Source organism: Nesoenas mayeri (assembly GCF_963082525.1).
Source record: "Nesoenas mayeri genome assembly, chromosome: Z".
In the NCBI taxonomy this organism is placed as follows: Eukaryota; Metazoa; Chordata; class Aves; order Columbiformes; family Columbidae; genus Nesoenas; species Nesoenas mayeri.
In genome coordinates this window covers 3355110-3370301 of record NC_137542.1, presented here as the reverse complement: position 1 = coordinate 3370301, position 15192 = coordinate 3355110, and the positions used below count along the sequence as shown (strand labels likewise).

Here is a 15192-nt window from a genome sequence, read left to right as displayed (position 1 = left end):
AATTACTTTCTGCTTTCTCTTTATTTATAAATGTATATATGTGTATATATCTGTATGTCTGTCATCTTAAAGTTGCTGAGCTCTTTAGAAATGATGACAGTGGTAGTGGTGATGGGAACATGGATTTCTTCCTTCCAACTGTACATCAACATGGTAAGCATTTTTGATTAATTCTATTTTTTATTACTAACCATAATGTCCCTTATAAATTACCATACTGACACAACTTGTCATGATGTCACTTTACTTGCAGTTACACATGATTAATTTAGATTTATCATGAAGTTCTGTCAAATCATTCTTTTTCATTACAGTTTAGTTTCAACAGCAGTCAGTGTTTAGAAAACAACAGCTCCTATAGCATCAAAAGTACACTGTTGCAAAACACAATATAATAATTGTAGGAGTACAGTTGGCAAAATTAATTTTGTTGAAAAATTGACAATTTCTGGAAAGCAAAAAGCAAAGATACTTTTTAAATAGAAGGTAATTTTAAAATTATCTAATTGTATGCTTTGATGGGTGCTTTATATGTTACTTTGATTCTCTACATGTCAAAAACACTCTTAAAGAAAATCAACTATGTTAGATTTTTTAAGGGAATGTTTTGATTGTTTTTCATTTCTTCTCTTTAAGTTTGTATTTATGCCATGACATACAGAAAGTAAAGATAATTTAATACTGAGAAAATTTAAGAAACACTAGATGAAGAAATAACATAAAATCTAAGGGAAAACCCTAATCATTTAGGACTTCAAATTAAACCTGCAGAACTGAAAATGTTATATGAGTGTCAAAATTGAGTATTTTTTTCAATATAACTACTTCATTTTCAATTTTATTTGTAAATGCACAGGATTTTAGTTTGAATCTGAGATTAATTCTGTGGTTTAACCACAGTTCTGAGTATCATATTTTGGGTTTGTTTTAAAGTGCTGGTTTCCAGAAATGGTTTTCTTAAGTGCCAGGCTCTTTCTCTGTCTGAACAGCAAGTTACCTCATCCGAGACAATCTTTTTAGTAGTAGGATTTACTAGACTAATTTTTCCCTTATGTTAGGATGAGACCTGCATTCATCTAGTCTGTCTGCTTGCTTACACTGTGGTTTACTGTATAACTCCCCATCATCCTAAATTCTGCTACATTTTTGTTCGTTAAACCTGCATTTTTATTTCTTTTCCTCCCTTAAATATTCATATATTCAATATATTTCTTTGTTGCGTAGTTCCACAGAAGGGCTGACAGGACTGCAGTATTGAAAGTCAGCTCCTTATCCATGTGGATAGTTACCACTCATTTTAAAAAACAAAGACAAAACGGCATCGATACTTTGGTCATGCCCTCCTGCATATTTTTTGTAACATATTTCTTTAGCTGTTTTGTTTCAAAATATGCTAGAAAAAATAACCTTTTTTGGAACTTGCACTTAACAGCCAGCTTGGGAATCGCGTCTCACATCCTTGTGACTATTGAGGCCTCTGATGATGCTCATGGTGTGTTTGAGTTCGGCACTGAGTCGCTCTTGGTAAATGGAACTGAGCCCGAAGATGGTGACAGCAAGATTGTGCTGCAGGTTAGAAAGCTCTGAATCTCATAACGTTGTCCAGTCCTCTTCTATTTCTGCTTTGAATGGGTTTCCACTGGTGTTTTCACCTTAAGTCCACAGTGTTTATAACTTCTGTTTTGCTATTTTACACTGAGATAGTTCAGCTTGAAGCTACAACGATGTAATAAAAATATCTATTAATTATTATTAAAATCAATTCTACTTATTTGCATGTGAGGTACTACTATTTTAAAACCACGGTGTTGATGATACAACAAATGCAGCAAAGTTGACGTGATAAAGATTACATTTTTTAAAAAAAACCCACAAATTTATTTTTAACCCATCATGTCGATGTCTTCACCTTATTCCATCTAATACTTTTATGCTTTCCTTTCTCATAAAAGAAAAATAAGCATATCTTTATATTTTTCGCTTAGGTTGTGAGAACGCATGGGGCCTTGTCCCAGGTGACACTGCATTGGGTCATAGCCTGTGATCTTACCGAAGACCTGATGTCTACATATGGGAATGTATCATTTGATGTTGGCCAAGCAAGAGCAAATATTACTGTACAGGTTTCTCCTGATGAAGTTCCTGAACTGGATAAGGTGTTTTCAGTTTTAATCACCAATGTCTCCAGTGGTCGCCTTGGAAACCACACTAATGCAACTTTAACTATTTTAGCTAATGATGATCCATATGGAGTCTTCATCTTTTCTGAACAAAACAGACCAATAAAAGTTCAGGAGGAAACAAAAAATATCTCCCTGACAGTCGTGAGACGTGGTGGTCTCCTCGGTACAGTAATGGTAACATACAGAACTATTGGCGATGATGAAAAGTCACTTTTTCTTCCACCTGATGTTGTTAGAGCAACACAGGGAAAAGATTATATACCCGTAACAGGTTACCTGATCTTTGCAGCCAACGAAAGTGAGTCCACAATATCTTTGCCTATTTTGGATGATGATGATCCAGAGAGGTCAGAATCTGTTTTTGTGGAGCTAAGCAGTATTGTTTTGATTGAGAAAGTACAGGATCGGCCAAGTAAGTATCTTACATATGTAAAATCTAAAATGTGAATCTGAAGGATAGTATTTATATCTAATAGGATAAAATGCAACAAGTTAAATGTTACATTTTTTGCCTCTGCCAAACTGTGTGTAGTTCAGAAAACTCTGAGTAACATGCCCCATGTGCTGTTGGCATAGATATTTCCTTTAACATAAATGCTGGATGACCATTTCTTTATCCTTTTTGTATCACCTTATCCAAGGTCTTTCAGGCCAAATATGTCGCAGTATTATTTTCATGCACTAATACCTGTTCATCTACTAATACCTGTTCATCTACTAATACCTGTTCGTCTAATGTTGTTTCTGTAAAGTACAGGATTAAGAAATCACTAAGCTAGTTTCCCTTCTTGAAAGCCAAAAGGTATTTTAAGAATAAATCAGTGTTGAATTACAGCCACATGTTGCTTACTTAGTGTAGAGAATGTTTGCTTTGTCCCTCATTCAGATAAATTCAGGTCATTACAGCCTGATTTGTACTTCAAAGCTTCTTGGTGTGTTTAATTGCTCACCTGCCCCAGATTAATCTTGAAGTTAAGGGAAACTTCAAATCTAATTCTGCTGAGAGTTTGAAATGTTATTTATATTTTGTCATAGCAGATATGAAACCAAGGTTGCCTTGAACCTGTAGAAATTATGGGCAAATAAATAAATAAACAAATGATTTCAGAATATCTCACCTTTTAAAAATAAATAAACAAATAAATAAAAGAAATATGGCCTGTATGCTCCACAGCATGGTAGAGTAATAAATTTTAATATATTTTTTTAAATTTTGAATTTTTCTGCTCTAATATAATTCAAACATCGAAAGTATGTTGGTGCAGTTTGTAGTTATAATTTGTCCAATTCTAAAAAAGATAATTTTGTTGAAAGCTATTGGCGACTGACCACGAAACTCACATGTATGTCTATGAACTCTTCAGCCACAAAGAACAAGCATCTCATGTCTCTCCTCACTAAGTTATCTTTATGTTGCAGTTGTAAATTCTCCTCGGCTTGGATCAGAGGGTGAGACGATAGCTCATGTAATTATCAATGCCAATGATGATGCTTTTGGAACACTTCAGCTTTCAGCTGCGACTGTGCGAGTTGCTGAAAATTACGTTGGACCAATCATTAATGTGACCAGAACCGGGGGATTATTTGCAGATGTTTCTGTGAAATTTAAAGCTATGCCAATAACAGCAACAGCTGGTAAGGAACCAGAATAGGAGAAGTGTGAAGTCTATGATAAGTGGAAAGAGTGTACTGTATGCTTTGAGCAGTCGAAGCAAACATATGCGTATTGAATATGCTTCTGCAAAACAAGTGAAAAAAAGAAGTAGTGAGACATTTACTGACTGTGCTTTGCAAATAGGAATCCAAGCCTTATGGGGGAGACTCTTCATCAGCTTTTAGAAAGCTGTGAGACATCATCACTGAAGGATCTTGCAAGAGAGATGAGGGAAGGAATTGGAGTGTTTGTTTCCCTAGTAGCCCACCACCTCTTCAAACAAACAAACAAACAAACAAACAAAGCTATAGTAGCATATGTAGCTGCTGTTCAGTACTGTGTACATATTTAAAACCACAGTGCATTATTGAGGTGAGCTTATTGGAGGGAAAGCGAGAGCTGGGCCTTCAACTGTAAAACAACCAGGCAAAATTAATCAAAACCCAAGAAAGCTTGCATTTCTAAAATTGAGAGGTTAAGTTCTCTGGTTGGTCCTTGCTATACAGAACATACATGAAGAAAGGAGCCAACTTGGGAAGTGTGCAGGATCAAAATCACTTAGTTATAAACCACAACCACGGTGTTTCAGCTGTGTCCAAGACTGAATAGGTGGATGATGCATGTGACAGACTTATCTAAATAAATGTGTAGCTAGATTGATGCCAGAGTATGTTTTCAATTAGTTTCTGAAGCAGAGTGTATCACAGTTGTTCATCTAGACATCTGTAGAGACAAGTTCCTCTAAAGTGAGGTCCACACACAAAATGTGCCTTTTACTAAACTCTACTTTACAAAGGTGCTTCTGTTCACTTTTATCTCTTGGAAAGCCAGAGACCAATTAGAGTTCAAAGACAGAAACATCTTGGTAGTGTGACCTTGTCAATGGAAGACAATAATGGACCTTTTGTAACTATCTCTTGGTCTAACAGTGCAAACTCTGCAAGTCAAGTTTTACTTTACATTATCCAGATATCTAAAAGGCAAAGGAAAATAAAAAAAGACTGTGTTGTCTGGGTTTCAAGATAGAGAAGAAAAGGAAAAAAAAAACAGCAGAAAACCACATAAAAGCATGGAGGAATGCATGTGTAAGCAAAAAGAGAGGTATTACTGATGATGTTCAATACACTGAACTGTAATTCATTAATATTTTGTGCTCTTTGTTATTTGGTTTTTTTTACTTCTACAAATCTAGGTGAGGACTATAGTGTAGCCTCATCAGATGTTGTCTTATTAGAAGGAGAAACAAGTAAAGCTGTGCCAATATATATAATTAACGACATCAGTCCTGAAATTGAGGAGTCATTTTATGTTCAGCTGCTGAATCAAACAACAGGAGGAGCCTTGCTTGGATCTTTGACAAGGGCAATCATAACTATTGAGGCTTCTGATGACCCATTTGGATCCTTTGGTAAATGATTCATATTCGCGTATTTTCTCTCTTCTGTTAACGTTTTTACTGCAGATTTGTGGGTGAGCTCTTACTGGGCAACTGAATAAAAACTTTCAGAAGACAAACTGGAAACCTGGATGAAGACAGTAAAGGAAAATATAAGATAAACTAAATTAAAAAAAAAAGTAATTAAGGAGTAATTGTGCTTTAATATAACAAAAAAAATATACAGTCAGTTGGCACAGTAAGATTTTGTCCAGTCTGAGATTAAAACAGATTTTGGAACCTCCCAAGAGAGACAGATGTAATTTACTGTGTACATGAATATATTAATACTGAAAATTTGCTTTGAAGTTTAAACTTATTTAAAAGTGATTTATCTGTGCAAGTAAATGCAATCGAGCGAAATAAAACTATGTACTACAGTAGCTGAGGTGCTATATTTACTTCCAATGTCATTGTTAATGAAATACACCTCTCTGTGCTGTACTTCAGTTTTTCAGATTACTGAATTCACTGTGGAGGAGCCCGAATTTGGATCAGTAACTGTAAATCTGCCAATAATCCGCAACGCGGGGACACTTGGTAACGTTACTGTTCAGTGGGTTGCTACCATTGATGGGCATCCCGCTGATGCTGACTTGCAGGTTGCCTCGGGTAATATTAGCTTTGCTCCTGGGGAAGCTGTTCAGATGTTGCTGTTGGAAATCCTGGCTGATGATGTTCCGGAAATTGAAGAAGTAAGTAAATCAGTTACGTCTTTCTTGAATAGTATGAGAGTTTTAACTTGTTAAAGAAATGTCTGCAAAGGAAAACAAGGAATGTTCTGGCAGGAAAGTGCAAGTAGTTCAGATTTTACATTGCTTGTGTTTATTTTTAGAAATACCAAAAATTGTTTAGCTGCATTATTTCTTTTTCTTTTTCTTTTTTTTTTTCTTTTTTTTTTCTTTTTGAGATTGTCCATGTAGAATTAACTCAGGCCTCCAATGGTGGTGCTATTGGGTTAGATGGCGTGGCAAATATTATAATACCTGCCAATGATAATCCTTATGGCACAGTTTTCTTTCATCAATCCTTATATCGAATTCAGGAGCCACTAGAAAGAAATTTGCTTGCAAATATAACAGTCAGGCGAAGGTTTGTATAATGTTTGCTTTATTTCTATCTATTATTTTTCTTTTTTCTTTTTTTTCTTGGCTACAATTTCAAAAGTAATGCTACTCTTGAATAAGTATTTGCATAAATTTCTTGATCTGTGCACTCAACACGTTTTTATTTCATATACATTGTTTTTGCAATAGATGTCTGCTTATTAGAAATGTACATAAAGTACTTAAATATGATACTCATTTTAATGTACAATGTAAAAATAATGTACACAGTATACTTGAAGTTTCACTTTGCCTACTGAATCATCAAGGCACTTAAAGCTGCATAACAACCTGTTCCTGTGCTTTGAACTGGAGGACAAAATGGGTAAACCCTTGTGGGATGGAAATGAACAAGAAAAGCAAAGCGGGTTTTATGCCTGTGATACATTAATCTGAGGACACCTAGGAGGAAAGATGACAAGGGTGGGCAGCAGAGGCTTTTTCTTCCTTGCCAGCCATAAGAAGACTAATTTCTAGTTAATTTATAGAAACACATATTTGCATTCTTAACAGACTGCTACCCAAGCTGTAAATAATCAAATTTGCTGTCCATAAGACATGGCAATGTAGTTATTCTTGTATTACCTTCAAGAGAATCCGCTTCAGTTATTTGGAGCTTTTCAGCAATTCAGGAAGGGCCAGTTGATTTTGATCACTTTTATTTTTAACCCAGAAACATACAGGATATTAGATACACTTCATCAACTAATATTGATTTATTTGTTTTTTTATTTTAATGTCTTTTAGTGGGGGAAGGTTTGGTCAGCTGCAGATATTTTACAGCACTTCCGAGACTGACGTCGTAGCTCTTGCCATTGAGCAAGGTCAGGATATCCTGTCTTGTTTCGAGTCTCCTGTACAAGGAATTCCTGACCAACCATCCAAGACCAGAGTGAATGTGTCGGCAGCAAGTGACCCACTGTCTGCCTGTGCCTCTCAGTGCCTAAAAGAACAAGTGTGTTCAGCCTTTATATTTTCTGGTGCCTCTGAGATTCCCCTCTGCTTTTGGCTGACATCAGACATCAGCCCCTTAAATAACGCTTCAGGGTTCTGGACCTACAAGAAAAACATCACCAGTGCATCCGCTCTCTTTAGCACACAAGCCATCGCTGGTAGCGATTATGAATCTGTTACTAGACAGTGGGCCACGATGCAGGAAGGTGAAGAGTTTGCAAATCTCACGGTCACCATCCTGCCTGACAATCTGCCAGAGCTGGATGAGAAATTCACTGTATCCCTTTTGAAAGTTGAGCTAATGAACATCTCAGCCAGCTCAAAAAATCAGCCTGCTATAGGACAGCCAAATACTTCCACAGTTATCATAATGATGAACGGAGATGCTTTTGGCGTGTTCAAGATCTACAGCGTAAGTCCCAATGCGACCGAGAAAGGTCTGTATGTTGAAGTAGAAGAACGTCCTCAGGCCACCGTGCAGCTGATGGTCCACAGGACAGAAGGCAGCCTGGGACAGGTGACAGTGGAATGGCATGTGGTTGGTGGAACTGCCACCCCAAACTTGGATTTTGTAGGTGTTGGTGAGATTCTGGTGTTCGCTGAAGGTGAGGCAAGGTTTTGCATTAGCTTCTGATTTATAAAATTAAATAAAAGCAAAAATAACCTGACAGGAGCTCAGTCCTCTGGATGTTTTGATAAGTGATGTTTTATTCTTAGGTTAAACCACCCTTAATGCTCAAGATACGTATGCAAAATAATATAGTTAATTAGTATATAGCATTATGTTGCAGAACACACGTTGGTTGTAGGAAAAAAACAACGATGAAGGGCATAAACATCTCAGTATTTTTTATAAGAAATACTGCAACGTGTATTATGAAGATTACCTTATCAAATAAATAAGGAATAATAATGCTGAAGGTTGTTGTTATATGAAAGATAATGAAAATGAGAATCAGGCCTGAGTGGTCTTTTGTTAACTTTTAGTTATCACAGTACTAATGTTTCACGATGTCTCTTTTTAGATTCTGAGATCGCATAGATTTCATAACATAACAGCATATTAAAAAAAATTGCAAATAGGAAGAACAACTTAATGGCAGACATTGCTTAAGTACCATGTGGCACAACAGATATATCTTATATTTTCTAAGTCAGAGTTGTCTGAACAGCTATTTCAAAAGCAATTTATGGGAGTGTAGTAAAGATGCTGGTGTGCTAGCTAGCTTGCTAATTCCTCTGAGCCCAAAGGAATGGTTGCAAGCAGTGATTCTTAGGCTGACAAGTAATTAAATTTCTGGTTATAAGTTTAGTAAAAATTGTTTTCAAAGTATTCTGGAACACAGTTTAGCAAGAAATATATGTATCCTGGAAACTGATATAATCATAAAGCGCAGGTTACGCCCATGCACTGAGCAACAGGATTGTGTTGTAAATTATAATAGATTCCAGAGAGATGGAATTGATCATCTTTGCTACTTGCACTATCATTCTTTAATAGCCCAGAAGACAAGTAACACATTGACAGCTTATTTTAATGCATGCCCTGACCCAGTAAATATATTGAAATTGGGTGTACATATTTACATATATGGTTTGTCAGAGAACCTACATACTCGGTAATTTTTTAAAAAAATGGTATTCCCCTTTTCTAACTTAAATTTGAAAGTCAGAATACTTACAATGCATATAAAGATTCTAGATACTCTCAAATTATACCTACATTGTTATTTCTACATACTATATTTAATAATTTGATAACTGCGTTTGCCTAATGTAGCTTTTCAATATTAATTGAATAAAACTTCATAATGACATTCAGCAACTTCTAGTCAGGTAAATAAATAAATGTATTTCGTGTGCTTTTTTATATTTTAAAAATATTACCTACAAAATAAAATTATTAAGTCTTTTTAAAGGTGATTTCAATGAGCACACATAAGTACATATATGTTCTTCTCTTTGTAGGGGAAACAAAAAAGATGGTCACACTGACCATTTTAGATGATGTGGAGCCAGAGGATAATGAAAGTATCATAATCAGCCTCATCCATACTGAAGGAGGGAGCCGGATTCTGCCCAGTTTTGACACTGTCACGGTGATTATTCTGGCGAGTGACAACGTGGCAGGAATTATCAGCTTCCAGACAGCCTCACGGTCGATTATTGGTCGTGAAGGTGGGTTCTTTGTGTTGACCACACTCAGTGTGTGTAACTCTCGCTTCCATCTCCATGCTTTCTGTTTATTACAACTTACAGCGGTTGTTTGCATCACCATTCAGAGAATGCCAGCAAGCAGGGAGTAACCTCAGCCTTGACATCTATTGATTTGAATTTTTGGCTCTTGCAAGAGTAGGACTGGAGATGATGAGTACACCATTTCCAAAACTGTCTCATATATCATAATATGTGCTTTCTCCTTTTTTTCTGAAGATCATGCCTTGCTTCTCCTGGTATTGCATTTTAAATCCCCTTTTAGTGTGCCTTGTCCTATTCACTTACATCATATTCCAGAACTGTTTGTAGCTCCCATCATGCACGTCTATTGGTAATAATAAGCAAATCTCATATATCCATAAATCTTCTAGAAAATATTCCCACAGAAAGATTACGATCACATCTTCCCTTTTCCTGACTCAATAATTTGCTGTTTTAAAGTTTTTTTGTTTATGTGGTTAATTTGGGAATGTAGCAATCTTGCTGTCATCACTCGATCATGACATTTGGAAAATAATAATAGTAGTAGTAATAATAATTTGATAGGGAGCAAAGGTTTCTACTAGTGCTTTAGAAGAAACTAGTGCTTGGTTGTGTGTTTCATCTAAGGGTTAATGCAGTTTTCCATAGGACAGTAACAGTACTAATGGTGATTGCTTTTGGCAGCCTTTTCTGGAATTTCAGTGTATCGCAGCATCATATTTCTCTGACATGTAAAATGGGCAGGAAAAGTTGTCAAAACAGATAACTTGCTGTCCAGGAATGTTTACATTGCATTTTTTGTTGGGTCTTTCTCAACCAAATGTGTTTTGTTTGATTTGTTTGTTTATTTTCTAGAGATGAAAGAGCATAGTAACTTTTTTTTTCCTTTTTTTCTTTTTTCTTTTTTATTTTTCCCAATCTAGATATGGTTTGTGTTAATTCTGTGCCTGTTTTTTGTCCTTTATTCCTCCACATTACCAGTTCTGATCCACCTGCCAAGCCAGCTGCAATCTGTCAGGCTAAGAAATGCTGTTAATGAGCTCAAGGAATTAATACAAACTGTCTCATACCCAAAGGTTATGGTGACCCTGAATATTTTTCACTGGTTAATTATTCACAGTGTGCTAAAAATGCTGGCAATTACTTTGCTCTAGTTTGGAGATTATTTGATTCCAATTTCTTCTAGCTTGTGAAAGAACGTTGTCTTCCAGCAAGAAAAAATAATCACACTAATTCCCTTTGGTAAAATGAAATAAAATGAAAAAAAAAAAAAAGATTAGATTATTTCGGTGTTTTATTTTTGGTATCAAATTTTTCTGTTCTGAAAACAAAATTTGTCAGACAGAACCAAATATAATTATATTTTTTATTTATTGTACTATTTAACAATTTCTGTCAAGTAAATCTGTATTATTTTCAAGCTGTGCATATTATTTATCACCTTTAGTAGAGGCAATGGAACGTTTGTCTGGCTATGACTGTATTAGAGGAAAATGCACTGCAGTAGCTTAAAATAAGGAAGAAGAGGAGGAAGGCTGAGCCCCCTTCTTCTCCCTGTTAAATGCAGAAATCTAAAGCTAAAAGTTACAATACTCAAAATAGTGAAACCAGCATAATAACACTTTCAATCTTCAGAAATTGATTAGTACTTTATTAGTATTTCTTTCTGGATACGGATACCAAAGATATTGGTAAAACTGACCAAAGAAATATGGGTCAGTAATTAACTACTTGGGGCCAGTAATAATTAAGAATTTTACTTCAGGTTTCTTCTTAGTGTTTGGATTACAGTGGAAGAGGCTTCTGCATCATTAGGAGTTTTGGCCCAGTGTTCAGTGAAAGTCCATTATATTACATAATGTTGTATAGAAATAAGCTTTGTCTAAATTGTGCATTCTGCAGTGGTACTAAAGTAACCATTTTTTGTTAAGTATTTATTTGTTGACAATAATGATGCAAAATTCTCAAACAGGATAGAGTGCACAGTGCAGTGTTAAATGACACAATAAATTAACTTCAGGGGAACCTAAAAACAGGCAGGCTATCCTCAGATATCTGACTGTGGAAGCAGAATCCTTGTGATGTCAATAAATTTTGAATTATTTTATTCTCTTAGAAGCAACATGGAACAACTTATGACAAAGACTCAAGTGTTGATACATCTTCAAGGCTCAAATGACATCTGAAATGTTGACGTTGAATAACACATAGAATTCTATTTATTTGAAAATTAATGTATGCAATTCTATTATTTCTTCACAGTTTTATATTTTAATTAATTACATTAAGGTCTCGTGAAGTCAGTTCGTCATATCTCTTTTAGTAGCCAATATACATGCATCTCGCTAATATTTCCTTACTAAAAAAACCTGAACACATCTAAAAAATGTTCAAATTGTTGTGGCCAGTTTTAGCTGTGCTATAATACACCAGAATAGCCAGATAGCACCCTAAATTAAATAGAGACTGGCTGGGCTGCTCAGTTCTTTATACCATGGAGTAAGAAGCCACTTAACACCACATCTTCTCTTTTGCTTTCATATAATAAATGTATCTCAATGTTTCTCAATATGTTTTCTTCTAAGCGTGTGCATAACACAGATCAGAAGGTGGAATAATTCCAGATTTTGCAACAGTGAGAAAAAAAATCAAGTAATTTTATAGCAATACTAAGAAAGACTTTTTCAGTCGGTTAGGAATGGAGCTAAGTTTGTCAGTTTTCTGTTATGCATCACTAAAATACATTTTGACAAATTTACGTTTAGTTTTGTTCATTCTTTAGTAAGAATATGAAATCTCATGTGTTATTATTTCCAAGCACCTCAGTAGTGCAGATTAATTCATATTTCATGTCTTTGAAAGCCCATGCAACGCTGGTAAACTTAAATTCTGCGTGCTTGAAAAATGCTGTTAACATAGAGAAGCAATACACTCATCTGTAATGTAAGTAAAACAATAAAAATACCATAATTGCTTCTTGTACGTGCACATTGTCAGTTGATACTGATTAAACCAGGAATTATAAGACATTATGTATATATATATTTTTTAATTAGAAATATTTTAGTTTGGAATATTTTATTTTTAAATTATAAATTATTTAATATTAGCATTTTCTGGATATTTTATTTTCTAGTGCTGATAATATTGGTAAGCTCAAACTCACATAGGTGGAACTTAGAAGCAGTTACACGCATTTTTCTGCATGCACTATGTAAGTCGCAAGACCCTGCAAATATTAGGAGAGTGTATATTCCTTGTCAGTTATCTGTTGCAGAAAACTATTAATGGTACATACAACATTTACTATGTTATAGTTCACAGACAGGTATTACTTTTCTATTTGTGTGTGTTTTGATGGGCATTTACTTTCAAATATATTAATCTGTACCAGGTTCCCTCATATTTTGGTAGTTCTTTCCAAGAGTGAACTAAAAGCAGAAAAGCCCAGCACAAAAGAATTTAGGTTTTTTTTGTTGTTGTTTCAGTCTTAAAAACAAACATGTAATATAACTACTTTTGAGCTCGCTATTAAAAGTGTGAATGTCTTCCAGAAAAAATATTGTAACTGTTATGCATTTTTTGGCTTCTCATTTTTATAATTGATACATAGGAGAGGAAACCCCAAAATGTTGTGTCTTACCCTTTGTTCCTAGGAGAACAGCTGCAATTCCATGTTGTAAGAACTGCCCCAGGACTGGGAAATGTTACCGTTGAATGGAAAATAGTTGGGCGTAATGTAAAACAGAATTTTGAAAACTATTCTGGAACCCTCTTTTTTCCTGAGGTAAGTCCATAAGCAAAGCTAATGGCTGCAGGAGAACATTGTCATTAGGACTGAGCTGGGAAAACTAGTCTTGGTCTGATTATTTACTTTTATCCCTTACTCTTTGAGTTCTAAACTGGAGGGACTTCATAGGTTTTCATACTTTACGTTTCTTGAAGGTATTGTTCAAAATACATATAATACAGTCATATAACTTATATTTTATACAATAATGACTAATCCCTTTACCAATAAAATAAATAGGAGACATTGAATGCAACATTGTATGTTCACTTGCTGGATGACCATATTCCCGAAGAGAAAGAAGAATACCAGATCATCCTATACAACATCAAAACAGAAGGTAATGCAGAATTATAGACTCCTATGTATTAAAACTACCATGTAGTAGTGTCATATTTTCATATGTATTAATCCAGTTTGAAGGTGTAGGACAGCTGGTGTAAACTACATGAAGTTCATTCACATATTATTTAAACAAATATATGAAAAACCCATAGTGTCTTTGCAATTTTTATTAATTGGTTTTAATCCTGATTTAACTCTGCTTGTTTAATTCAGTGATTATTTGCTTCTCTTTAACTGAACACAAACGTGAGCTTAATAATGTATTCTGGATACCATTGCCATGAAATAAGTGGATATTTTTCTTTTAAAGCAATCTTCTCATGCCAGATTTCTGTTCTATCTCTGAATTCAAGGTCAGAATATTTTATTCTTGCCATTCAATTTTATATATATCAAATTTATAATGAGAAAAGAAGCATGAAACTGCATCCCTTCTGAAAATACCTTCTGTTAAACTGCAATTAATGTCTAAGCACCAAACTAATGTGACATGGATTGTGTTGCTGCTAGGTGCCTTACCAACTTGCCAAAATTATTTCTTGACGTGTGGAATTTGTCAGGATAAGCATAAATGGATGCACCAACAGTTATTCATCAAGGTGACACTTGGGAAAGGGAGTGATTTTGTAATGGAAATATTGAGAAGTTGAATGTAATTTTAGCTTTTGGAGTTAATTCCTGGGAAAACTTTCTCGTTCCTTTGACAATAGAGAAAGTTTAGGGAAGTTGATATTTGGCACTAGCCTATTAAGTTTTCTCATTTCTTAATATGTTTTCATGACTCTTTATTTAGTATGAATACAATTTGTGTTGTGTTTTTATGTTCCTTTATTTTTTACAGTATGTAAATATATATACATTCCACACCATCCATAAACTTCAGTGGGTGCATTGTGCAATTGGTTTAATTTCTTTTATATTCTTACAGACCATCATTTGAATGTAATAATAGCAGTAATGTAAGACCAAAAAAAATTTGCATAACACTTTATTCACTGTAGTCTTTTGATTCTTTTGCAGGAGTTTCTTCCTCAGGTGCTGCTGTTTTGGATAGTCAAGGATATGAAGCTGTTCTGACAGTAGAAGCAAGTGATGAACCACATGGAGTCTTGAATTTTGCTTCCCCATCCAGGGTAGTTTTAATTCCAGAGGAAAACAAAACAGTTCAGCTTTTTGTTAACAGAGAATTTGGATCTCTAGGTTTGTATAACAACTCCAAGAGAAAGAAAACTCTGTTTTGGTAATCATTAGGCAAATGAAAGCTATGATTAAAAAATCTTGGATACACTAGATACTCTCATAACTTCTAAGCTTCTGCAGGCTTAGAAACTAAGTTTATTTAAAACTGGAGCCATTGCCCTCATTTCCACAGCAAGGAGTCTGTGAGCTGTGGCAAAATTAGTCGGCTATTAGGGTTACTACCTTTAGCCCAATGAATCTGCCTCCAAGTCTTAGACTCTCCAAAAGAAATAAAAAACATATGAGAAAAGGAGCTTGTATGGAATGATCATCCCACATATTTCCAC

At 34.9% G+C, this 15192-nt stretch overlaps 1 protein-coding gene across 1 annotated transcript in view; it reads left to right on the top strand.

The window, feature by feature from the left end:
• The window catches only part of ADGRV1 (adhesion G protein-coupled receptor V1), a gene marked incomplete at both ends in the record, with an annotated part of 263072 nt that overhangs the window by 46016 nt on the left and 201864 nt on the right, over window positions 1–15192 (top strand). Inside the window, 12 exons of the mRNA XM_080362309.1 lie at window positions 73–153; window positions 1433–1572; window positions 1986–2595; window positions 3603–3818; window positions 5030–5245; window positions 5723–5967; window positions 6183–6364; window positions 7126–7937; window positions 9301–9510; window positions 13188–13318; window positions 13562–13661; window positions 14687–14866. Coding sequence (XP_080218435.1) covers window positions 73–153; window positions 1433–1572; window positions 1986–2595; window positions 3603–3818; window positions 5030–5245; window positions 5723–5967; window positions 6183–6364; window positions 7126–7937; window positions 9301–9510; window positions 13188–13318; window positions 13562–13661; window positions 14687–14866 — 3123 coding nt within the window. The remainder of the gene's footprint in view (window positions 1–72; window positions 154–1432; window positions 1573–1985; window positions 2596–3602; window positions 3819–5029; window positions 5246–5722; window positions 5968–6182; window positions 6365–7125; window positions 7938–9300; window positions 9511–13187; window positions 13319–13561; window positions 13662–14686; window positions 14867–15192) is intronic.